The 24874-nt window shown below is 40.8% G+C and overlaps 1 protein-coding gene across 1 annotated transcript in view; it reads right to left on the bottom strand.

Annotated features, from left to right (window-relative positions):
* zbtb16a (zinc finger and BTB domain containing 16a) overlaps positions 1 to 22904 on the bottom strand; it is a 132282-nt gene extending 109378 nt beyond the window's left edge. The window contains exons 1-2 of the mRNA XM_063485242.1: positions 22782 to 22904; positions 18383 to 19709 (exon numbers count right to left, since the gene is read on the bottom strand). Coding sequence (XP_063341312.1) covers positions 18383 to 19620 — 1238 coding nt within the window. The 5' untranslated portion in view covers positions 19621 to 19709; positions 22782 to 22904. The remainder of the gene's footprint in view (positions 1 to 18382; positions 19710 to 22781) is intronic.
* Between the last annotated feature and the right edge of the window lie 1970 nt (positions 22905 to 24874).

The following is a 24874-nucleotide window of genomic DNA, read 5'->3' as shown; positions in this document are numbered from 1 at the left end:
ATAATGCAAATACTAGTAGAAGCTTTTTGTTGCTGCCAGACAAAGAAGTTTGAATGATGGAAGTTTATGTTCTGACCTCACATAATCAAAGGCTGATTAACAGGTCAGCCAAAACTGAACGCCAGTATATGCTCTTAACACAACACAGATTCACAACATACCCACATACACAGCAAAAAGAGATTAAAAGCGCATGGTCATTGGATTAGAGTGGGCACGGTATGTACAGGATATTTACCATATAATAACACTGTAGAGCTCCATCACTGTATCATTTCTACAAGAGGATAAAGTTCAATCTTTCTTATCACAGCTGTAATTCTTGATAGCAACGCACACATCTGTCAGTGGCTACGTTTCCTTGGAGGATTATCAGGCTGGCCGGCAGACACGCTGCTACTACTTCTGCTGCCGTAGTAGAGTTTATTTAAAGAAGGAAGAAGATATTTATGTGATGGATTATTTGGGAGCATGCAAACATGGATGACATGCAATATTTCATAAAGAGCAGGGAGTGTTGAGCCTCAGTGGGCAGACGCTGTCCTAGAAAAGCCAAAAGGGTCTGAGTGTTTCAGGGACAAATATGTGGTCTGCAATGTTTGTTTTTTGGATACAGCTGTATATAAATGTATGCCACTGATGGAGGTTAGATATGAATACAACCTACATAAATGTCTGGAATGCTTTGAATGAAATAACGCTGAAAAGCTGTGGCATTGAAGCAAAGTTTTAAGATTAGGAAATGTAGCCATTTTAAAATATTAATTCAGTCACAATGTGTCCATGGATACATTTTCAAATCTATGTAGATTGATGGTATGGGAACAGTTGCCTTGGTTCAGTCAAAGCGTAGATTATGAAATGCTAGCTCTGAAAAGCAAGGACATAACTTGAATACTTGTGAAAGGACCTGCTACTAGATCTTTAAAGAGTTGCTAAGCCTCAAAGAATTCAATCAGTTTGGGTTTCAGTGGAGAGTTTTATTTAACACTATGGCCTGAGACTTAGATCACACCTGCACTGGCATATCTGCAAAGTACAAACATTCTTGGTCTGCAATGCAATAATCTGTTGCCATTGCTCCTTTGTGTTCAATTTGCTATGTGAATCCATTGCTGCTCTAGCAGGTGAACAAAAGCTAGCTAGTGGCCAGCGACACGAAATCTCTTTGTGCCATAGCTGGGATTTCTGGGATTTTTTCCATATGGAAGCTTAAGTTGGAGAGCTAATGCCGATTCATTTTTTCTTGTTTTGTATTAAAATCACATACAGAGTATCATTGTCGGAACATGTGCCAACAAACTGTATTTTCGACAGCATGATAACACAACAAAATTAAATCCCAGAATTTTTATTCTAGGACTATTCTTAGGCTCTATATCTTGATGCATGCGCAAACATCCAGGTAAGGAAATCCCAAAAAGGTGATTCTGTTCATTTGGACGTAGCGTTTTAAACATTTTGTCACTCATCCAAGTGACGTCCAGATAAACAGAATCAACTTTTTCGGATTCAGCACTCTATATTTTGAGTCTTAAGACTGTCAATGCATTAAAAATATTTTTCAAACTCACCTATTCTTAATACAGGCATTCACACCATGTCATTTTGGTAAATCCATTTGTGTTTATGTTTTTTGCAAGTTCAATTTTTCTGATTTTTCAGATCCAAATAAGTGGTCTGCCACACCAGTATTGAAAATACAAATAGTAAAATAATACTATTTTACCTTAGACACAAAACCAGATTCTGCTCTGGGTCAATCGACTCTTTGAAATTATTTCTCTGCCTCCTCAGATCTGGTCTCAACTTGACCAACAAGAGCTTAAAACGGCCCCGCTGACATCCTGAAATACGTACGAAAGCGGTCGTGATACAGCTTCAACTCATGGCTCAAGCTATGAAATTTCTCCCTGCTCCTGCCTTCTCGTGAGAACCCAGTATTTATGTTTATTCCTTTCCTTTGACCATAAGGACCAGCTCCTCATTGCTTCATGTCAGCTTTTTTCATAGTGTGTTTTTAGGACAAATTTCCACAAAAACACAGCATGTTTGGTGTGTATATACACGTTACACGACAAGCACAGCGAGGGTGCCAAACCATTGCCAACTATCTTATCGCACATGAACATTTGAAATTATGGTTAAAAATTCAATACAGCACTACATTCCACCCATGCACTTTCACTAGCTACATTAAAAACTCGATTAATTAAAAGAAAGGAAGTCTTTTATAGAGAAAATAAAGTTTCCCTATGACACCATCTCCCGCATTAAAAGGCTACTACTATTTTTATTGATGCTCATGACTTCCATGAAGTGCTATAAAGCTTTTTTTGTAAGATTCAATGCTTGAATCTGGTTTTGTTTAAAAATGTTCTACATCTGAAAAGCCCAGCCTTTACTGTTCCTGTCTGTGCTATGTAACTAACATCATAGCCAAAGGTCTAGATGGCTCCACTGATAAGGTTAAACAGGCTAAATAGTAGTTGATGAAATGTTGTGCTGTCTGAACTGCACCAGTCAACAAGGCACTCAAATTACACCTTACTTAGAAGCTGGATATTTCAGCAGAAAACACGCTGTCATTACCAATACTGCTAATATGTCCTGTATTAATTTACTTGTGACTTGACAATGTGTGATTAAAAGTATTTGTTTTTTCTGCTTTGGGACTTGGCAAACATCGTGATCCTTAAAAAGGGATTAATAGACCATCAGAATATATAAAGTTGAAGTAAGGCTGTCAAACAATATCATTCATGTTTTTGCCAGTCACACCCTGACTAAAACCTATCCCTCATTGTGTTTGCACAGTACAAAGGTGACTCTCTGTGTAAGGCAGCTAGTATTTTTTGGAAAATCTAACAGTTTAAGCCCTTAACAGTGAGCATGTTTGCATTTTGTTTTGTTCCATGTGCTCAAAACCAACAATAGCTGAAAGGTTTTTCTTTGCTTTATTACCAGAATCTAATTTTTTCCTGTAGACACACTGAACATAACATGACAGAGTTAGAAAGCTTTATTATTTATTATTATTATCTACATATGGCCATGACACACGTTCTCTTGTGTGCAGTTAATCTGACCATCCATTAGAAATGATCCGCTTTGATGTTTCCATTTACCTGATAAAAAGGTACCATATTCCTTTGCCGTCTCTCTACTGCAACTGACAAAGAGACATTAGATGAGCCAGAAACGCACATTTCCATGCCAATAAAGCAGCACTTAATGCTGTGAGAACATATCTTATAGGCAAATGCATCCAAAAACAAGCAGACCGCCACAGTCTGTAGACACATTACGAAAGATTGAGCACAGACAACGAACCAACACCTTCCCAACAATGCTTCCTCTGACCCAATAAAATCATAAAACGCCCCTCAGACTGCTTCCCTCTCTTTCAGTGTCTCTTTGAACTCGGGTGAGGCTGACTGCAGCGGAGGAGACGGCAGACGTGACAGTGTGAACAGCAACAGTCTGGTGCTAGACACCACTTTACACCAGTACTGCAATTCACAGTTCAAAGCGCACGCCTGAAAGAAAATATTTTAGAATGATGGGATGGATTACCGATACGTGTGCCGAATACAAAAGGGTGATTTGGCGCTTTATCGTGCCTGACGGGGTTAGCAACAAAATGGCGGTGGATGGCATGTGTGGGAAGGTCTCGCCAAGGCGCGAGGTACATAGTGAGTACTTGTCAGTCCTCTTGCAGGAATAAAAGCAAAACCAAGCCATCAGTGAATGGCGAGACAAAAATCGAGAGCGCGGCGCAAAAAGGGAGGGCGATGTTTTCAAAACAAGCTTGAATGGATGCACATTTACAGTAACACAAAGAAATAAATGAAGCCCTTTGAGGAGAAGAGCTGTGTTTTACCAAAGGACTGGGCAGAGAAACCAGCAATTTTGCAATTCTTCTTTTGAAGGTTTTCTTCTGTTTGGGGTGGAGTGTTGGGGGGTTTGTGGCGCGCTGGCAGCTGAGGCAATCTGGGTCTCAAGCACATCTAAGGTTGGGCAATTAGTTCCAGTGCCACTATTAATGTGCTGAAGGGGCGCGCACTGCAGGGGGTTGAGGGCTTGGCTCAAAGGGCTTCGGTCCTTGCTGGGAAGAGGGGGGTAACTACGGCCAACAAAGGTGGGGGTCAGGACCTCAGGGCCATGTGAAAGCTGTACCATGTCCACTGACCTCTGAACGCCTGTACAGGCCCATTCGCCATATTGCAGGCTATTACAGCAAACTGACCAGCCTTTACAGCTTTGAGAGTTTAGGAGAAAGATGATGCCAGGCTTGACATCTCAAAAGAAAAGCCAGTCAAAAAATTATGTTTGTGAGCGAAGTGGTGTTTACTGTTGTATTCCATAAAGCCTTCATTAATGGACCATTTAATGAGGCTCCTTCCTGACAACAGTTACCTACCACCAGCCTGGAACGGTGAACGGAAATACTCTGGGTTTTTTTCCCTGTTAAATCCCTGTTCCGGTATTGCAGGTATATACACGTACAGAAAAAATATATATTTATTTATATATATATTTCACTGCTTCCGTCACAATTGAATATGCAGCGATCAATCACAAAGAGCTACTAATTCAATGGAACTACATTGGCATTAAGAGAAAAAAGATATTAGGTGCTTGAAATTCTTTAAAAAAATAAACAAAAAAACAATTCTTTGGATTTTTGGCAAAGGTTTAATTAAAATGACACCGTATCCAGGTACTTCCAGTAAAAAAAAAAAAAAAAAAAGTGTAGCCCATAATTGCCAAATTGTAAAATATAATTTTCTGACCAAAAATCCCTCTCGAGAAGCCCGAACCAGAGAATGTGTGGGATAGGACGCATAGCCTGAACAATTCAAAGAGATAATAATTTAGCATGACATTTTCCATCTCCTTTTCATTAGGCATGTAAAGACTTTGTTTAGACAACAAAATACTTAAATTGAACTCATTTTGGTGAACCATACATCAATGACAACAACCAAAGCAAACCAAAAAAAGAGACGGTGAGAAATCAAACTCCACACCACATCCTCTGTTTGTAAGGCCTTGCTATGGCCTGCATTGTACCTTGACACACACATGCAACCCTCATCTCTCCCTTTCTTTTGATCTCCTCCATATGTCAAGGGTATTTAGAGGACAGAAAGCAAGACATAAGCAGAGAGAATGTAAGGCCAGAGAGCCCTTTTCACGCTGCAGTTCTGCTCTCTGATCCTATATATTTTTTACTTTTTTGCATTCTTCCCCCTTCCTTTTGAGGTGAAAAATGTCAGCAAGACTTTGGCATTTACAACGCAAGCTGCCACAGTCACTGTTACAGAAAAGTAGCTGTTGACATATAGCCTAGTTGCAGCAGAGCTCTGTGTTAAAAATGCGGCTTTTTATGGCCAATCAAAACGCAACCAACTGCCTTTTATCACACTGAAAGAAATATATGATTTTTTTAAACTTTTTTTTTGGACCTACTATTATTTCCCGTATTTTCACAGCATTATTATTCCCCATTTTATTGTAAAACTCTTTTGATGAAAAATAAATAATAGATATTATTGAAAATTGTAACTTTTCAAATGACTAAGACAATGATTTAAGCAAGCATAAATCCTCAAGACTTTTTTTTAACGTCATCTGATTATTATTTTAGGCAGCTCTCAGTAAATTGCACTTTTAAATATCAGGAAAAATTCTCATATGTCACATTATTCGATTATGGAATACTGATGCATTTTCACTGGATGTTTTAATCGTGTATTATAGCTTTTGTAATAACTCATTTTTATCATCTGTTACATTTCTATATGTAAAATAGGAATGTGAAACTAGTAATTACCAATGTTTCAAAAAATGTTTCAGAGTAGTCGTACTGTAGTAAAACAAATATTAAACACTCACAAATGTTCCTTCTTACACGTAAGAAAAATACTTTTGAGAAGACAAATCTCTCCTTTATCTTTGTCTCCTGACTAGTCATCGGTAGCGTCCTTCAGCCAGATTTAAAATCTCTGATTGCACTTCTGTGGCTCAGCAGGCTTGGCCGAAACGCTGACCGCTTGAGTTTGACAGAACCTATTGTGTTCTTACAGGACAATAGGGGTGAGAGGTGCAGGGTCAAATAAAACTTCTACACACCCCCACCACACCCCACTTCATCTGTAAAGTTCTCGCCTGCTGACCTTTAACCCCTCCTGTCTTTGTCCAAGAAAAAATAACTAAATCTGTTCCGCCAAATGAATGCCTGAGAGACGGCTGTCCTTATTGTATGTCTCTGCTTAGCTTTCCCTCCATCCTAGCCTCATAACGTGGAAGGTTGACACTAAGATTATGGTAAGATTACGCCCGAGTCTTGTGGCAGATGGTACCAGTTTACTTTCTCGTGCTATGTTGGACATTGGCAAGTTCTCATTTCTTAATGACAGACAGCAAACAGGAATTAGGTTGGTAATGGATCGCATCAGATTAAGGTTAATAAATGCACTTGACAGCAACTATTTTAAGTGTAGAGGGGACTTGCTTTGACCATTTGGACTTTGAATTTGTCACAAAAAAGGGATTATTACAGAGCATTGAATGTCACGGGACAATGAAGATGACCTAACTAAATCTGAAGCATTGGGTTACAGCAAGTAGCTAACACCTTTGTTTTCTTTTAAAGGCTATGTTTCTTTACCTTCTATAGCAGGACGTGTTTTTAGCTGCGCTTATGTAGGTCACTGAGTCACTGCAGGACAATTGAAACAGGCATGCAGTTATTTGTGACGGTGCTGAATTTTCAGTTTTTTTCCTCTGGCAAAAACGCTAAAAAAAAAAAAATTTAAATAAAATATTTTGCTTTTATACTGCTGCCATTGCTCTTTGTGTTGGACAGTTCTGCAGAATTTCATCTTTTTTTCCAGCAAAGTGCTATTATTGTCCATAAATAAAAAGAAAATGGGCAAAAATAAACATGTCTTTAATAATCTGAGAAACTTCAAAACATATTAATTGATTAGTTTTTGAAAGAATGACATCAAAAATAAAATATTCATTGCCTAAAATAAAGTAAAACCTGAAATATAAATGCCTGTTTCAGTTGGTACTAACAATATCTTCAGCCCAGACGACATGAAAATTTTTTAAACCAAACTGCAATTTGAAATAATGAAGACTCTAAAACTGTTAGTTCTGGGGCAGAATTAATTGTTGTGATAACTTCATTGTAGGGCAATTATTTAAATACTAACTTACATAATGTTGTGCAAAAATATCTACACTTTAATCCAATCGTCTTGAAATAATGTAAAATAAATAAAAATAATTCCTTAGAATTATTAAGCTTCATGTACAGTGCTGGACTTTGTTGTATAAGAAATGTAATGTATGAAAAAAAAATGTGCACACATTATAAACATACCTTTGACACACAGTTTTGCTCTTTTTTCCTTTAGATCAAAATCTAGTTATGTCACATTATAGAAAAGTGTTCATGGAAGTCATCTTGGCTGCCTTTTTTGGACGGACACAACCCTTCCCACCCCCAACACCTTTTCTTCTCCTCGATGAAGCAGCAACTCCCCCAACGCACAGACAAAAGTCAGGTCTGTAACCCCTGTGGCCCCACCCCCCCGTGCTCTTTGACCTATAGTGGAGGCCTGGCTGAGCACAAACAGTGATCGTCCCCTGAAGCCCCACTGCCACCACCTCCACCACAGGCTCCTGTTTCAGGCGGCCAATGAAAGGACCTACTGTAAATAACGGGGGCCTGGCTGACCCCAGCGTTTATCTGGGCCTTAGACCCCTGCATCCGTCCTACTGTAACAGAGCCTGCTACTCACAATAGAGTCTCTCATGGGTGTTAGAGTGTGGGTTCTCTCCCCTCTGTAACCACTCAGAATGGGGATTATGGAAAAAAAAAAAAAAAAAAAAAAAAAAAAAAAGAAGGGCCCCTGTCAGGTCCTTGGATGGGGTCAACCCCCTCCAAACCACCATCACAACCCCATCCCACAGACACTTTAGCCTTTGTCCCTGTGTGGGGCTTGGGAGTAGGAAAGGATGGAGGGAATGTGGAGGCAGGGCTAAAGCCTGAGACCAATCACTCTGACAAAATGCTGCATCAAACTCACGGGTCTGAACAACATCAAAGCTGCCCCTGTGCCAAAGATACTAAAACATTTACGCTGTAATTCAAGTGTTTTTTCTCCCTCTCTATAACAGCCTATGTCAGTTGGAGGATACCATTTGATTTTGGTGGGGCAACACAATTTTTTTGTAATTAACAAAACATGTAACTGGAAAAACCTAAACTTTTTTAAGAACATCGCCTCGGCTAAAAGCTGGAATTCTTCACCATTTTTTGACATCTCACATCCTACACCGCTGATCAATTATTACAGAAAATAAACAAGAAGAGATGTTGATAACTAAAGTAATTGTTGCTGCACTCTTACTTATTCCCAAGAATCTTCCATTTTTGGAGCATACTGCGGGCTATGATTAATATGAAGAAAACGAAATGATCAAAGAAAGTCAAGTTGCGTTAAAATGATGAAATGTCTTCACAGTCTCGTTTCGTCTATCAGCTAGTAAGCCCTTCTCAGTGTGTGTGTGTGTGTGTGTGTGTGTGTGAGTGAGTGTGTGTGAGAGAGAGAGAGTGTGTTAGCAAGAGCAAGCGAGCGAAGGAGGAAGAGAGACCCAAAGAGATAGAGAGGAAGGTTTTGGGTCAGAGGCTAAGTGAAATATATCCCCACTCTGAGGCATGCAAGAGAGAGGATGCAGGAAGCTGAGGGCTAGAGATAAGGGCACAGACGTGTGTGATAAGCACCCAAACACCTGTTAGGGAAGCTTCAGCTCCTTGCCTCAGACCAACACTCACAGGAGGCAATAAAACACAAGCTGGGAATGGAAGACGAGAGAAAAAAGTATATGGACAAAACTATGAGAGAGAAAAACACTCCTGTAATCTCCTTTTTGTTTTCCGAGAGGTGAGAACAGAGAGTGAAAGCTGCGGGGGGTGAGTGCGCGCTGTTGCACGTTTGAAGGGGGATAAAACCCCATCCTGTTTTACAGCATGCTTAATGGCATATGGCGGGAGCCTACAGCATCATTTGTAAGGTCAGCACCGAGACAGGAGTGGCAGAAATGATGCTGTTTGAGTCATGACATGTCAGAGCAATCCGCTTCAGCGATCAGTCCAGGAAATGGAATGGCTTTTTTTTCTCCCTCCTTCTTTTTACTATCCCACTCTCGCCTTTCGGGGCCCAGGGACAAACAGACAAACACGAAACAATCTGGAAATGGTCAAGAAAGACCTTGGAGATGTCTGACAGTCAGGCAGTAAACAAGAAAGAGAGGATTCATAAGGTGTCACAGAAATTCACATGCTGGCTACACCAGGGTCGCCATCTGACCAATTAAATGAGTGTCAAGTAGCTCATCAGTGACAATCTGGAAATTATAATGCCAATTAATGTGAGATTGATGAGGTCTTTTTACGAAGACATGTCTATGATCAGCACAGGAATGTAAATGCTACATAGAGTTACATACTATATATCCATATTGTCATTTTTATAAATGTATAAAAATAAATCAACCGTGGGTAACTGCGGCTATCACACCAAGGTCATGTAATCAGTAAAAATACTGTTGGCTGTGACAGGAATATTAAATTAGATTAATATTAAATGAAGAATCATTTGGCTGCCTTAAAGAAAAAAAAATATTTAAATTTGATTTTAAATATAACACTTAAAGTAACAGAAAAATTAACATGAGAAATTTTCTCATTTCTCAAAAAAAAGAAAGAAATTGGATTCATGATATGATATTTCTACAGTGGCTATCATGTGCTTCAGCACTTATCAGGACAACATGAAAATATGTGAACAAATTGGAGGCTAATCAAATCTTACTGATCACACCAAGCCTGTTTTGGCACAAGTTTAATTTAATCAGCTACTAAAGCTGGCAACAAAAAAAATGCAGACACTTACATACAGATTGATGTTTTAAATGCAACTCCAGTGCAACTATTCTCAGACTCTCACTCTGTTTTTAGACATTCTTCCTTTTCAAGCTGACAAATCTCCCTTCAATTGAATTCATCCCCCCACCTAGCACGCAGGCTGCACGAGGGGGTCGGCATATCCATCATCGGCTCTCTCCCTCCGTTAATCTCTCTGGGCGTCTTCGGTCAGCAAATACATAAATCAATTATGGTTTTAAGCTTTATGCCATGATTTACCCAACTGATCCCTCCTGGATTACAGCGGAGCTTAAAATGTGTCGGTCAGGGCTAAAGCTGCAAGTCGCCTTGACATTCATTGCACTCCTGCCACGGCGCTCACCGAGCAGCATGTCAGTTGCCAGAAGTATGGATCGGAGAGCATTTTGAATAGTCTGACAGTCAGACAGGCTGCTTTGTTATAACATAATCACATTCATCTTTAGTAATACAACTTTTAAGAAAATATTTAACTCTTGTAGCCTCTTATTTAAGGTTCAGGGTCAGGGCTGAGATTCCTGATAAACCCACGAAGAAATACTCAATGTAAATTATTATAGTAATAATGTTTTTAGAGGTTAATCAATGATGTAATCTAAAAAAACATAAAAAGCACCACCTCTAACATTATTTACTCAAATTCTTCTTCTTCCAATTAGTGTGTTGAAATAAATAACTTTCGGGGGTTTTGATGTATTTTAATACTACAGCATGAATTAGGGAGTGTGGAACTTTTGTTTGGATAACTGTCTCAAGGAACATTAAGAAAACAAATAAATCTCATAACCCACAAAATCTGATAATGTTCTTGTAGCAAACAACTCTTTTGTGCAAAGTATTGATTTGAGCTGGTTCTTTATGCCATATTAGTTCTTGTTCGGGGTACTTAATTGTGAAACTCACCCACACCGTTTTTTCTTTTTTTACCTACAGAGAAAAGTGGTTGTGCTTTCACTTAAACAAGCCAATAACCTGGCTTACATCAGCAGCACTTCTAAAATAATCTGATTTTGCATATCGATTTGCTACTCGATGTTAACTCGACTTCTCACTCAGCAATTTAAAGAGGAGAACGCTGAGCTTATGCTATCAATAACATTAAAGCTGTTGCAATTATATGTGGCCTTGCCCTCCCAGCTTATGAGCAGATAGCTAGCACGAACCCAGAATCAACCTGTTGAGCAAACATCATCCGTCAGTCTCTAAAGAGAAGGATAAAAAGCTCACGTTGTGCTGTTCTGGCCTCATTTTCCTACCTGAGAGCTCCTTTGTGACAGGTGATGGTGGAGAGAATGGGGGGTAATTTTTATGACCAGCTTCTTAGTGTGCTGGTATCACTCCATTGGGGCCCCTTGCCAATCTCTGGCAAACCATTCAAGTGGCAACAAAGAGGCTAATTAGTAGCTCTCTCGCTTGAAGCTGCGAAGGGCTCCGGTTTGATACTTCCCAGGGAGGCTAGGGGGCCTCCGAGGTGGCGGTGGCAGCTATTTCACACACATACACACAGACGCACACTCACAGGACATTTGTGAGCACACTTGGGTTGGCCCTTTGGCTTCAGCACATTTACTCATTGTGGCCGTCCTCCCTACGGTCAGCCAGAGTGATAGAATCAGAGAGAGGGAACCGTCTTCTTTCATGTGGCGGGGACCCGGAGAGGGGATGCTAATGGGATATCGATGGGATTAGAACCCACAGCGTTCAGGTCCAGGAGAACAGAGGAAGGGCTCCATGAACCAGAACTAAAACCCACTGAGCTTTAAGGCCAGATCATTCTAATTCTATTGACTTTTTCTTATTTAATGGGAAAGCTGACAATGATGCATGGACCTTAATACAGTAAGAAAAGTCTGCCAAGAGGTGCAGACTTTTAAGTCTAATTTAAGATTGTAAAATAGAGAAACTCTGCTTACGCATTTATCTGTGCGGTAATTTACACACAGCCTATGTGCCACAGCCTCTCCACCTGCCAACACTCGCACTGCAGCTTCTGGGACTAGAGATACACATCGGGAAGTTAGGGGTGATAATGCATTTGCGTGTCACCTGATAACTAGCAGTAATTAGCACTACCCTTGAGTCCCCACCCTGGCCTCTCAAAAAAATACAAGAGAAAAAAATCCACATGCTTGCATGGGTACAAAGAAGGCCAACTTAGAGTACAGTATGTTATCATTAACCCTCTCTCCAAACCACAAGTTCCCCCACATAGACAAAAGATAGGGGCCTCAGTGTATTTGTTTCATAGCACTCCATGCCAGACCGCATCAGCAAAGGCCACGTCTGCTGAGCGCTGTTAGCCACACAGAGGCAGCTGGTCACACCGAGTCAAGCTGCTAACTTTTATTGCACAAGCACACTCCCTCCACTCTTATCTCAGGGAGGAAGGCGATCTAATCTGCTGCTTGATTAGATCGCCTCCCTCCATTGCCACAGCCACTGTCTGCATATTGGTATCCCCCAACCCCTATCTTGGTGCTGCCCTTCTCTTACTTATCTTATTTCTTACCACCACCACACCGTTTCCAAAAAAGCATCTTTTTCCCCCGCCCTCTCTAATAAGACAGCTTTCCTTTGCCACCTGATGACATCACAGTGTACGACAATAAGACGCTTGATCTGCACGCTTGTGTGCGTGTAGTATATTCCACAAGATGTAGCCCCCTGAGTTAAGTCTTTAATCGATACATCTCCCTATCCTGACAGTGAGGACAGAGCCCAGATCTGAGATCACAGCGATGGCGGTGTAAATCTTTACGGTTCAACCAGAGCCTTTTAAAGCCTGTCTATAATTGGGACTCAGCCAGCAGCTGCCTCGGCTCTGGCTATCACCACGGGCCTGGTCAAAGCGGCAGTTCCTTAGGGGCACAAACAAACACCGCACCTCCAATAGGGGCAAAAAAAGAAAGCACCTGTGCGAGGATAAAAGGGAAATGATGTGGCAGCCAGACTTGAATAAGCCCTCTGCTGTTGTCTGTGGCTTAGGTGTTTCTTGGAGAGGTGTTTTTCGTTGAGTGAGGCTTTTTGTGCTATTGGATTATTACACCAACATGTACTGTACCTCTGAGTGCAAGCAGGGGAGACTTAACTCACTGAGTGATTTCAAATAGAGGGTAATCCACTGCCATGTAATGGATGCTTTGTTGCCCAGCTACTTTCAGGAAGCAGGAAAATGCTTGCACAGTTTTACAGGTTAGAATCAAAAGTCTGCTGCTCTCTTAGTCATTCTTATTTAAGATCAAAGGCGACATACTGTATTCGGTGAGTAAGACTGTGACAATGAAGCAAATATCTGACTACCTACTTCAAAGCACAGATATTTATCCTTTATTGTTAGCACATGTCGGTTTTTTTCCCCTACTTTTTACACTTAAGATGAGCAGGATACAGAAGGGCTCTTATTTTGAGGTCAACAAACACTCTGGACTGCTGTCTGGGGATTTTGCACAAACTATACCGGATGTCACCTCTCAAACAACAGCAACAGTCTGATTTTTCATACACACACACTCTATTTGTGAGGTTATGCACTTTGATCGGCACAGACAGTTTTCTTACGACATCAGAACCTTGTGGTTTTGTTGTATGTTGAAAGAACAACACCGCTCAGTGCTGTAGAGTCTTCAGTTTAGCTGCTAATAGAAATAAGAGCTATGGAACTTATGAGATAATATTAATATATCTAATTGTGAGAGTTAAAATGACATGGCCCGTGGTAGTTGGCTACCACAGTAAGCTACAACTGCTGTGGTCGCAAAATAGAGCGCAGTGCTGTGCTGGTTTGAAATTTTTGACAGGTCCTTTTGTGAACTTTGCTAGCTAGATTTTTACAACTGCCAAAAACACTGCAATTTTATGACAAGCACTATCAATCACCATGAGTGAAAGTATGATTGGATCGTGGACTATATCACAGAGGATGTTATTCCGTGTTTCTGAATTGTCAGTTTGACCACCAATCACAAAGATCCCAACAGTTAAAAAGATCCAATTTTTTTTTTTTTTTGGGGGGGGGGGGGAATAAGAACATGGCACTTCCTTCACTGTGTGTCGCAGCTGTGCATATAATGCATATAAATATTTTGCCATAAGGAAAAATATTTTTAAAAAGTTAATTAAAAAGTTAATAGTTATAGTTTAATTTTAAATGCTTTTACAGTTTTTTTTAATGTATTCAAATAACTTTATCTAACCATAACAACATGACTACAACATAAGGGACTTTGGCTTATATGTACATACATGTATATATATATATATATATATATATATATATATATACATATACACACACACACACACACACACACACACAGATATATATATATATATATAAATTCCCAGCCTCAGTTGCTTAATGGTAGTTAGTAACTGCCACGGTAAAAGGGTGTATCTTATAAAGACATCGAAAGGTTTTGGGGGTTTATTTTGGTGCATCTCCACATCTGCATGCTGTTCGATTTATATTTTTGTCAGTGGTTGTCATCACTGGATGCCATCATGCGGATTCTTGTAAATCCTAACCCAGACAGTTACAACTGGAAAGACTGGCGAAGTGCGGAAAAAAATATATCAAAGGAAGTATATTTTTATATATATATATATATATATATATATATATATATATATATATATATATATATTGAGTATATAGACATACTGTATTTACCAAAAATGTGTGTTTTTGTTGTCATGAAACAGGTGTAAGTATTTATTTTTTGACATTTGGTACCATTGAGTCCCATCGACCGTCTTGCAGGCATCCTTTATACTTATTGGAGCTCACTGGTGATGGGGGTGGTGGTTAATTGTTGCTAGTGACCAAAGCAACCGAATGTCATTGTGTAAGGAAACAACATCTACACCTTCCAACAGCTTCCCCTTAGTGTGCAGGTTACATACGTGTGTGTATGTGCATACATTGTTATCACCTGCAACAAATGCATTGGACCGCTATCTGAACTCAATCTGCTCTTGGTTTACTAAGAAGGAGCGCCAAGGGTTATCTGTCCCACTCTGATATGCACAGATAAGGGCCTTGGGCCTGCTGTTTAAACACCTGCGGCCTGGGGTATTAGAGCGCCCTCCGTCCCCTTTGCCACAAAAGAGGAGGAAATGGAAGAGTGAGCGCTGCCTGCTACTGCTGAGGGGAGTGTATGTGAAAAGTAATGAACACAAGTGTGTGCGCGTGCGGAGGTTAATGCGAGGGTGATTATTTCCACTGCTGCCAGCCTCTGCCCCAAACACTGCCATCAATAATAAAAATAACAGGAGCGAAAACAGAGAAGACAAACAGGAATTCATTGACTTATCCCGTTCATTCATCGCCCCTGTGCCCCTCCAAAAATAAACCCAGGCTGTACTATGAAAAGACACTGCTATAGCATTGATAGTTATCAGTAATGTTTAAAGGCTATATGCTGGAAAAGCTCCTTTTAAACAGGCTCTTTTTTTTCACTTATGTGATGTACATTACAGCGAGGGTCAATCATTTGCATGAGAATGGACGATTAAGTGAAAGAGATAAACCCAAGGCTAGTTCCCGTGAATTGGATGCTGTGTTTGGAATACCAAGCAGAGGAGGCCCCCCCCCCTTTCCCCTGCCTCTGCAGAATTAGCCCCCTGCATCATGCATTTATTTTCTAAATAATCACTCAGGCCCTTCCTGTGTTGATTATTTTCTCAGTGCAAGGGTTACTAAAATATTGCTGTAATCCTGTCTGCCTAAAGCCCCAACAATGCACACCGTGGGCTTCCTTTAAGAAATAAATCTAGGGCTTGTCAGTCGGGACGTGAGCTGGTGGCCTGCTGGAGGGGAGGTGGAGGGGAAAAGTTGCCATGGTCAGATAGACTTAGATTAAATACAAGGAAACTCAGGCACTTATAAGTCAGAGTAAACCTTTCATTAAGCTCATTTTTGTTTGCATGATAAGTTAAACTTTCAACATCTATTACAATACCCAAGGTAAAATACAGATAACACAACTACTTATAAAGTAGTTCAAAGAAGGCAAAATCCTCAAATATCTATAGTTATCTTAAGATAGTCAATCATTAAAGGAATTAGTCTAAAGTTAAGTTAATTGATCAGCTATCATATCAGAAAAAGCAGGCAAAAATCTACTTCTGACATAACATTCAATACAAGCTTTTTCCCTCCAATTATAATAATTTATTCTAAACTGATGTACATTATAAGGTGTTCATTAACCTAATATCAAGGTAGCATCTCTGCTGCTTAAAAAGAAGCAATTGTTTCCATAGTCAATAAGCAACTCCTTACACTTGTTTTGCCAATACATAATGAATTCAGTGTTTTTATGAAAGGTTGCAGAAACTAGATTTATACAGGAAGTGGGCACTTTTCGGTGCATTCATTTAAACATAGAAGCCCACATTGACACCTCACACCACTGACCTGTGCCACATCTGGAAACAATTAGACTCATGTTTGACTTGACCTGCCCGCACCTAAGTGAACTTTGCCAACTTTTTTATGCGTTTGTTGCACAGGCAGTGCTGACCCTGACACAGTTGCTCCGGGCGAATGATTCATAATTAGTCAGAGGGAACACGACTCCACTTGTCTGAAATAAAACATCTTGCATACCCATCAGGACGATTAAGAAGTGTGACAGGATAGCCATAAAAAATAAGCAATAAATAAAGAAAAAAAGAAGAAGCAGGGACTTGATATGATATCAAATGACCCACAGTGGAGTTTATGAGGACACGAGAAGCGTCTGAATTATCAAGCATCTCAGGCGAAGCGGACCTTTCATGTCAAAATGGCAGAGCAGACAGCGGATGATGCAATGTTTGATTTCTACACTTCAGGAGGCTGTCAGGACAGCACATACAATATTAAACAGTGTCGTGTCGGTGTATCAACCAGTGTAAATTAACCCATTAGTATGCTATGGGGTGAGGCGGCGAGATCAATGCATGAAACGGTTTGGAAATCTCCTTTGATACAAGATTTCCCAGCTTGAGCGAATTGATGAAATTCCTCTTGAAACACAGGCAACCATTTCACACGCCACACTTTTTCTCAAGACAGAGACGAGCATAGCCTGACCATTAACGCAGTTCGGCTACATTAATGCATCTAAAGCAGAGGCTATTGTGCTTCTTTTTTTTTTTAAGTGGCTATAAAAGCCTGCTTAGGATGAACTGATCATATGCACAAAAGCCACTTCTTTTTCTGTCCTTATGATTTTTAGACGTGTAATATGAGTCAATGCAAAAATCCTCTTTACCTTAATGAAAAATTAGTTCTAATCATGAAGGTCACACAAATATATACACTGTGACTTCCTGTATGTCTTTCATCAAGTCAAACCTATTCGGTTATATTTCTTTAACTTGAAAGTCTGGACTGAATCACTTCAGTGCTTAGCCATGTATGCCAAGATACCAGCTCAGGAATGATGGGACGGGTGATAAGGTTCAAATCCTCCAGTGAACTTTAACCACTGTGCATTCCTTTGCATTGATTCAAGCAAACACTGCAGGGTGAGAAGGTGGCCTTCAAGGTAAAATTTCTTAAACATTACGACAGCACAAAAGAGAGGTCATGCAAGATTAATATTCAGTTTGCTTGCATCAACCAGGGTCAATCCAAATATGACAGAAATCCAGTGAAATATATCAAATTGAGCAGGGTATTATGTCAGAAAAAAGGGATATAGAGATTTGAAAAACTTTCAGTAATTCAAGTGAGGTTTCGGGGCAAAAACTCTGTTTTTTTTCTGGTTTACTGTCACTCTCCTGTCCAAGAGCTACCTCCTTGTCTCAAAGCCCAGGTTCAGCACTCATTTCCTGGGCTGACCGTCTACTCCAATTATCAAGCTAATAAAGGCCCCCCTTGTGCAGTTATGGGAAAGGGGAGGGGAATTGGTTCCAGGATGAGGGGGTTCCACTTTGGTAAGTGTGTGTGATAGCTGCCGCCCACATCTTGTAAGGTGTGACTAATGGTCTTGGACAATGTTAAGACAGCACTCCTTCGGCGGTCACCTGGACAGGCCTGGTAGTTACTGAAGGAGCAAATCTCCAAGTTTGAGCTGTCAGCCACACAAAATTAAGGTTTCTGTGATTATAAAAGGATGTTACTATTTGCTAGTTCTCATAATTTCAAAGCAAAAAACTGTCCACTTTAAATTATTAACAATAGGAATTATGTTACTATGTGAATCATGAATTAGTAAAATGAAGCCAAGTGACTTAAGACTTTCACATTCTGATGCACATCAAGAATCCATAAATAAACATTCAAAATTTCAGTCAAATTAAGGGTAGTTGAAATGCTAAAAAAAAGGGCCACAAATTTCAAGAACAAAACAATTAAAAAAAAAATTTTTTAAGCGACTATATTTGGAAGAAAAGTTGTCTTACCTGTGCTGCTCCACAGCTTCATTATCTGGTAGCTCTGCACCGCAAACATTGCAACGTTCATGCTGGTTCCTGCCGTCTGGTTTCATGCCCACTGCCAGCTCCCCAAGCTTGCTGAAGAATTCTCTCTGGATGAAACTCTGAGGCAGGAGTCCCCCATAGGCACTGAAGTCCATAGACATAGCCAGGGCTGGGGACATGGGCAGAGCGGACGCCATGGATACCGGCATGGACATCATGGCATCTGATTTATGATTGACAGGTAAGGAGTAGAGAGAGGCCAGATGTTTCTCAGTCATTCCAGCCATTGCTTCCACCCCCATCTGACTGACTTCACCTTGAGAGTCGCCCATGCCTTCGTCACGGACGTAATGCAGCTCACGGGCACTGGTGATCACGCTGCTCCTGGTTGGCGTTCCGGGACCATCTCTGTTCCTGTCCTCCCCACTTCGTTCTCCATTGCTGGAGGCACTGGACTCCATGTTCTGTGGGCTTTCATGGCCATTGCCGCCCATATCCACTTGCATCATCTCAGTCTTGATCTCTGTCATCAGTTGGTTGGAGTTGCCGTGAACTAGTTGTTCACCACCAAAGCCCTGCTGGAGCAGAGACTGGCCGATGCTCATCAGACTGTCCACAGCAGCTTTGGTGGGACTCAGGGTGGAGACACCGAAGGAAGTGGAGACGGAGGGACTCTGGTCGACGATCCCAGGCATGTTAGAGACTTGCTGTGTACCTGACAGATAGAGGCTCCCCATGGAATGCTTTTTTGAGTTTTTGGCTCCATTGTGACCTTTGCGCTCATCGTCCTCCTCTGTGCTTCCATCGTTAGCGTTGACCTCAGCATCATTTTCATCTGAGGACTGGATGGTTTCCAGGATCTTCAGGCATTGCTCTTCTAAGTACTCAATCTCAAGTATCTCGGCTGCATACAGAAGGTCATCCAAGTCCTCCACCTTGGCCTGGAGCGTGGCAGTGTAAGCATACTCCAAAATCTGCTGAAAAGTCTTTGGTGATAGGAAGTCCAGGGTATAATGCTGGCTGCTGCGGTGAAAGAGGATTTCAAACATTTTGCTGGTGCAGGCTAGCACAGTCCTGTGAGCGTGAAACTCCTGGCTGTCTACCATGATGACCACGTCGCACAGAGTTCCAGCCAGACGCATCTGGTTGGCCTTCTGCAGCAGGGAATTGGGGTGGTTGGGGTTCTGAAGCTGGATCATACCCATTTTAGTTAAATCCATGATGTCGATGCAAACCACGAGGCCGACTCATGAGGCTCTCCTTCCCCGATCAACAATGTTTTTAGCTATCTTTGTAAACAAGATGAAACCTGTATGGAAGACAAGAGGGGAGGGAAAAAAATCAGCTCTGGTAGAGTCTGATGCAAGAACAAACTATCATGAGTTAAAAAGATATTAGTCTTTACACATTTAAATCCAACATGCTCATTCTGTGTTGTTTTTCTCTTCCCTTCAGAATCTGAATGAATGAAAGGGCTTTCTCTTTTGAAAAATTTTAAAAATTCTAGTTTATCATAAAATACAAGTGCCTTTCATTATTTTAATCACGCTGCAAATAAATGTGATGAATTTGTTACGCTTATTTAAAACATACCACCTCTTTCTCTCTCTAAATGGCAAGTGTGAGGCAATTGCAAACATCCTGCCAGGGTGGTAAACACTCCGCTCAGTGGCATTGTTCTTAAATTCAGCAGAGAGTATTGACTGTAGATTTCTGAAGGGAAACAATTTGTGAGCCATCCAACATGCTCAACCTGCATATCAATCAGTCCAACATATGTTACGTTAAAAAGATGTCTTCATTTAGTTATCTAATCGGTATGTACACCAGTTAAACAAGTGTGAATTGTGGGTTTTCACTGCCGCTCGGTTCACAAAGACCATCAGCAGCCTTTCTGAAATTAAATAGCATCTTACTCAGTATTCTCATCACAGACGGGAGCAGAGAGCAGCGGCCAGAAATGGGTGGAAAGGAAAGCAGGATGAGGCAAAAGCACACAACACTGCTGTACCAAACACAGCTCTCAGTCGCTAATGTTGAAAATCGCAAATTTGTCCTCCTCCTACTCCTGTTAACCTGATTACTGAAGTTAACAACGCAACACGCTCCCACAACCCTATACTTTGACCTGCACTAAAAAAAATAATTAAAGCTGGCTTAGATTGAATACACAGATTCACCACTACATTCAGTTTAACACTGAACTACGCTGCTTCTTCATTGTCCCAATTAACTAAACAGTTATTTGCCACTGCACCTACTCCAAGTGAAGCAGGAATGGTCACCAGATTAGTGTCGCCTTTGACCTACAAAAGCTCACTGAGGGCAAATTTTTAGGTTCTCGGAAGAGTGAATAAGTCAGGCTTATGACAAATGACAAAATGTGTCAGATGAAGTCTGGTGAGAAGTGACACGCTGTCTAAATTTGTAATATTATTATTGTTTTTCTTGATAATAATCTTCAAATTCATTTTTAAAGATTATGAAACAGGGAATAAAAAGACAACTTGGGCAGCTCTTTCCCTCCCTTCACACCTGTTAAAAAAAAGAAAGAAAGAAAAGGAAGAAAGAAGAAACATCATCTGAAAAGGAAAAATAAACCTTGAAAAAACGATAAGGTTTCTTTTCTTGCCAAACCTTCTATAATATATAAATAAGATCATCTAAACACACTGAATCTGAATATTCAGGGTAAATGATGCTGCACCTATTGTTAGTGCTGAGAGTAACGGAAAATAATTCTCCCGGCTTTGGGGCACTGGGCGGTTTGTCTTTTCCGTACCTTGACAAAAATCGATGTAGAATGTAGGTAATGATAAAACCACAGGTTCTCCTCTAACTGAAATTAGCCTCTCAGTAAACAGAGATCATGCCTAAAACCCGACATTATCTTTATTGCAGGTATGCCAATAGCGCCGATTTATGGCCCCGTAAATGATCAATGCTTGTTGCGCTCTGTGGGTTATCAACTAAACTGTGGCTTCACTGGGATGTAAAGTTGCTGTCTGGGGACTTTGTCTGTTTTCTATTAATAAAGGGAAAAGGCTGCGTGGGTCTAGACGGCGTTAATTTTAGCCAGACGCACCAGACAAATTATACACAACATTATGCGTTACGCAAAACATCACGTACTACATTAAGTACATTAAGCCTGGAGAGATTTCCTCCCCGGAGGACGATATGGACCGCTGACAATAACCACATCACGCCGACTTCACAGAGAGGCAGCATAATCAATCTGATCACGAGTTGTCTGCCATAGCGCGCCTTGACGAGCCAGCCACAACAAGAATAAACAGCGTTCAATATTCCAGACCATGAGCCACACTGACAGACACAAACGCGGAGAGATCAAAATGGTACGGGGAGGGGGGGCAATCAGACACCGGTGCCTGCTAAAAAAGTACACGCGACACAGACGGCAGGCAAGGGTCTCCGATTTGAGCCAGCTCTCATTTGATCAACGCACAGGTGGACTTTGAGGCAGGATGAACACTGTAGCGCTACCTTGTAACAGTGAAGGAGAAAGAAGGGGGGTTTGGTCTCGGGAAAGCTGCCTAAGGGATAAAAAGGAAAAAAGAGTGAAAGGGGAAGAGAGAGATCAGACACACTCGATAACAAATCAATTTGCCATCGCATCTGTTACCAGTTCCCCCACCTCACAGTGTGCTGCGCGTGCTACGGCGAGCCGATTATTGGTAACCAATCAAACATTTAGCTGGCTGTCAATCAATGGCAGTGCGCCTGTACAGTGACTGGATTTACGGTTGTTTCGTGTGTAAAAACCAGTGTCTCCAGTCCCCCATCATGATGTCATCACGGCTAAATAAGCCACGCTGGTGCGTCTGGAGACACAAGGACAAGCATGAGTGTCGCCGTCTTTAAAAAAAAAAAATATGGGCAAAATTTCCACCAAAACAAGCTAACGCGATTTCAAAGTCACACGCAGCGAGGCGTCATATGTTGTCTGGCTCCCCGTGAAACAGCCAGACCTCACGTCCTCTGACTGCGATCTCCAGAATACTAACGAGCCCGAGAAGAAGAAGGGGGGGTTACGTCAACCTTAACATCTCTACACTGAGCTACAGTGCGTTAATGCAAACTTCAACACCTTGCAGCGCAATCAGGTAAACACTTGTTTTCATCCAGAACTCCGGTGCGCAAGTCCAACTCGCATGCCAAAGTCGCGTTTGCAGTCAACTTCAGCGTGAGGTTGAACGGGGACACGCATAAAAAAGCCGATCCTCAGCACTATAAACACATCAAAACATCCATATGGTGAATGAAAGTACGCGAAGAAAACAGTGATACATGCAGAGTAGTGGGTCTGGCACTTGTCGCCGGGAAACTGCAGCTGCATTTAGCCCGGATTGGTACTCACCTAAGTTGCACGTTTTGATTCCGGATAGTGCAGGGGGATTGGGGCTACAGCATAGTAAGGCAGTTCGCAGTACCCGCTCTCAGAACATGCTCTAACTCCTTTCTTCTCTCGCCTTAGCAAATCAACACGGCGCTGACGTCAACGCAGCCAGTCAGCCAGACGAGAAGCAGGCAGGCGGGCAGCCGGCGCTGCGCTCCAGTCCATACAAACACTGAGAAAGTGAGACACCTAGGGGGCTGTCTCATGTCAAACGCCTGTGTTACAGTATGGCAGTGAAAGGTGAGCGACACTGCCCTCTCTCCAGCTTCCTGAACGCACACACAGCCTGCGGTTGTTCTCTAACTCGAGCCAGGAGCTGACTTATGGGTTCGGCGTTACAGGAGGGAAACTCAAGAAGAGGGGCTCATAAAAACCCCCTCTAATATTTTCACTCCATTCATATCGGTTCAAAAATTGGTGTGGCAGAGGGACAGGTATGACTGTAGGATTAGTGCAAAGGAGCGATGAAGCTGTGTAGCTGTGCTGTCTGTCACATAATTAGCGTACCCAAAAAACAAATGAAGAAATGATTCAAGTAAAGGCTCTATTTCTATCTTCTTAAAAAGTAACATCGTGTTCCATGACTTGATGTCCTACAATCAGAAAGCAAAACACATTATAATTCATTATTTGTGTTCCTGGCAATGATGTAGTTTCACATCAATATTCTGTGATATTAGTGCTTCCAGCTCCCTATCCTATCCTCCCACTTCTATCATTTTACAAACTACTCTTTAAATTATTATTTTTTTAAATCCTGAATTCAAACCACTACACCACTATTGTTGTCATTAAGAAATTTTACAGTCGAATATTCAAGAAACTAGGGGGATTTTTAGGTCAGTGCAGAATTATAATACTCATGATTTAACTGTGTAATGGCTAGAATAAAGTTTATAACCATCCAAAGTAAATGATCGTCTGAAAAATGGGTATACCTAAATCAGAATTTAATACATTTAACCACAACATGGTTCAAACGTTATGTTGAAGAGGAAAAAAAGGGTTAATAGACATGGAAGTGTCAGTCACTGCCAACAAAACTCTGAATGTGCTCACAATTCAGTGTGATTAAATATATCCAATATCTGCATCTGATTTCAGTGATTTTATAGAAGTAATTGTCATTCGCTTGAGTCTTAGATCCCCTCTTGTTTTAAAATACTGACAACAGGAAGGAAGGAAACCACTGGAGAAACAAAGCTACACATGCAGCTGTGGCCCAACTAATTTCTTGTTTTATAAAAATCCATCCTAAATGATCAGTGCAGTGAATGACTTTCAGCCAAATGGTTTTGTAGTGCATTACCAGCCCTGGATTGTTTTTATCCTCCTCTTTTTTTCCATTGACCTATAACAAGCGATGCAATGGGCAGCTCACCTCATAATTGTTTGGCTTGATAAAACTCTCTATTGTAAAAGCATAATTTGGCTCTTTTCTGGATATAAATTTGATAGATGGTTTTGCCCTAATGATGATCACCGTCTAGTGGCGATCCTTTACCCTCGGTTTTATGTCACTATATTTTCATTTTTGCTGTTACGTTGCCTTTAAGTGCTTCTTGAGAGCTCTTACTTTCCTAAAGTCACAAATAAAAATTGCCCGTAACTCAGAAGGAAGTTGAGAGAATGGACATGATGTGTACATAAATCCTTATCCAAGTTATCCATTTGTGCAAACATTTATGTTCCCCAGCCCCCGTTTTGTTTTCTCTTTTATTGTTAAGCAAACTTTTTATCTACTGCTTTAAGAGGGTTAAAGATTACAAGCAACAAATGAAATATTTCACCATCATGGCACATAATTCTATACAGACATATGTAATCTGTGTGATTCCAAAATAACTGTAATTGTTATTTTGAATGGCAAACATTTATTATCAGCTATTCTGTTAACAAAGTGCATAAATATAATGCCTTGGGGGTTAAATGAGTTGACATTTATATATATTTGTTCAGTGGTTAAGGAATGCATATTGTTTGAGGTAGAATTTAATATTTTTACCAGTAAAAGTCCGGCAGTTTAAAATCCTACTAAACTGAACCTTTGCAAA

Source organism: Pelmatolapia mariae, linkage group LG10_11, assembly GCF_036321145.2.
Source record: "Pelmatolapia mariae isolate MD_Pm_ZW linkage group LG10_11, Pm_UMD_F_2, whole genome shotgun sequence".
NCBI lineage: Eukaryota > Metazoa > Chordata > Actinopteri > Cichliformes > Cichlidae > Pelmatolapia > Pelmatolapia mariae.
This window is presented reverse-complemented; position numbering and strand designations above follow the sequence as displayed.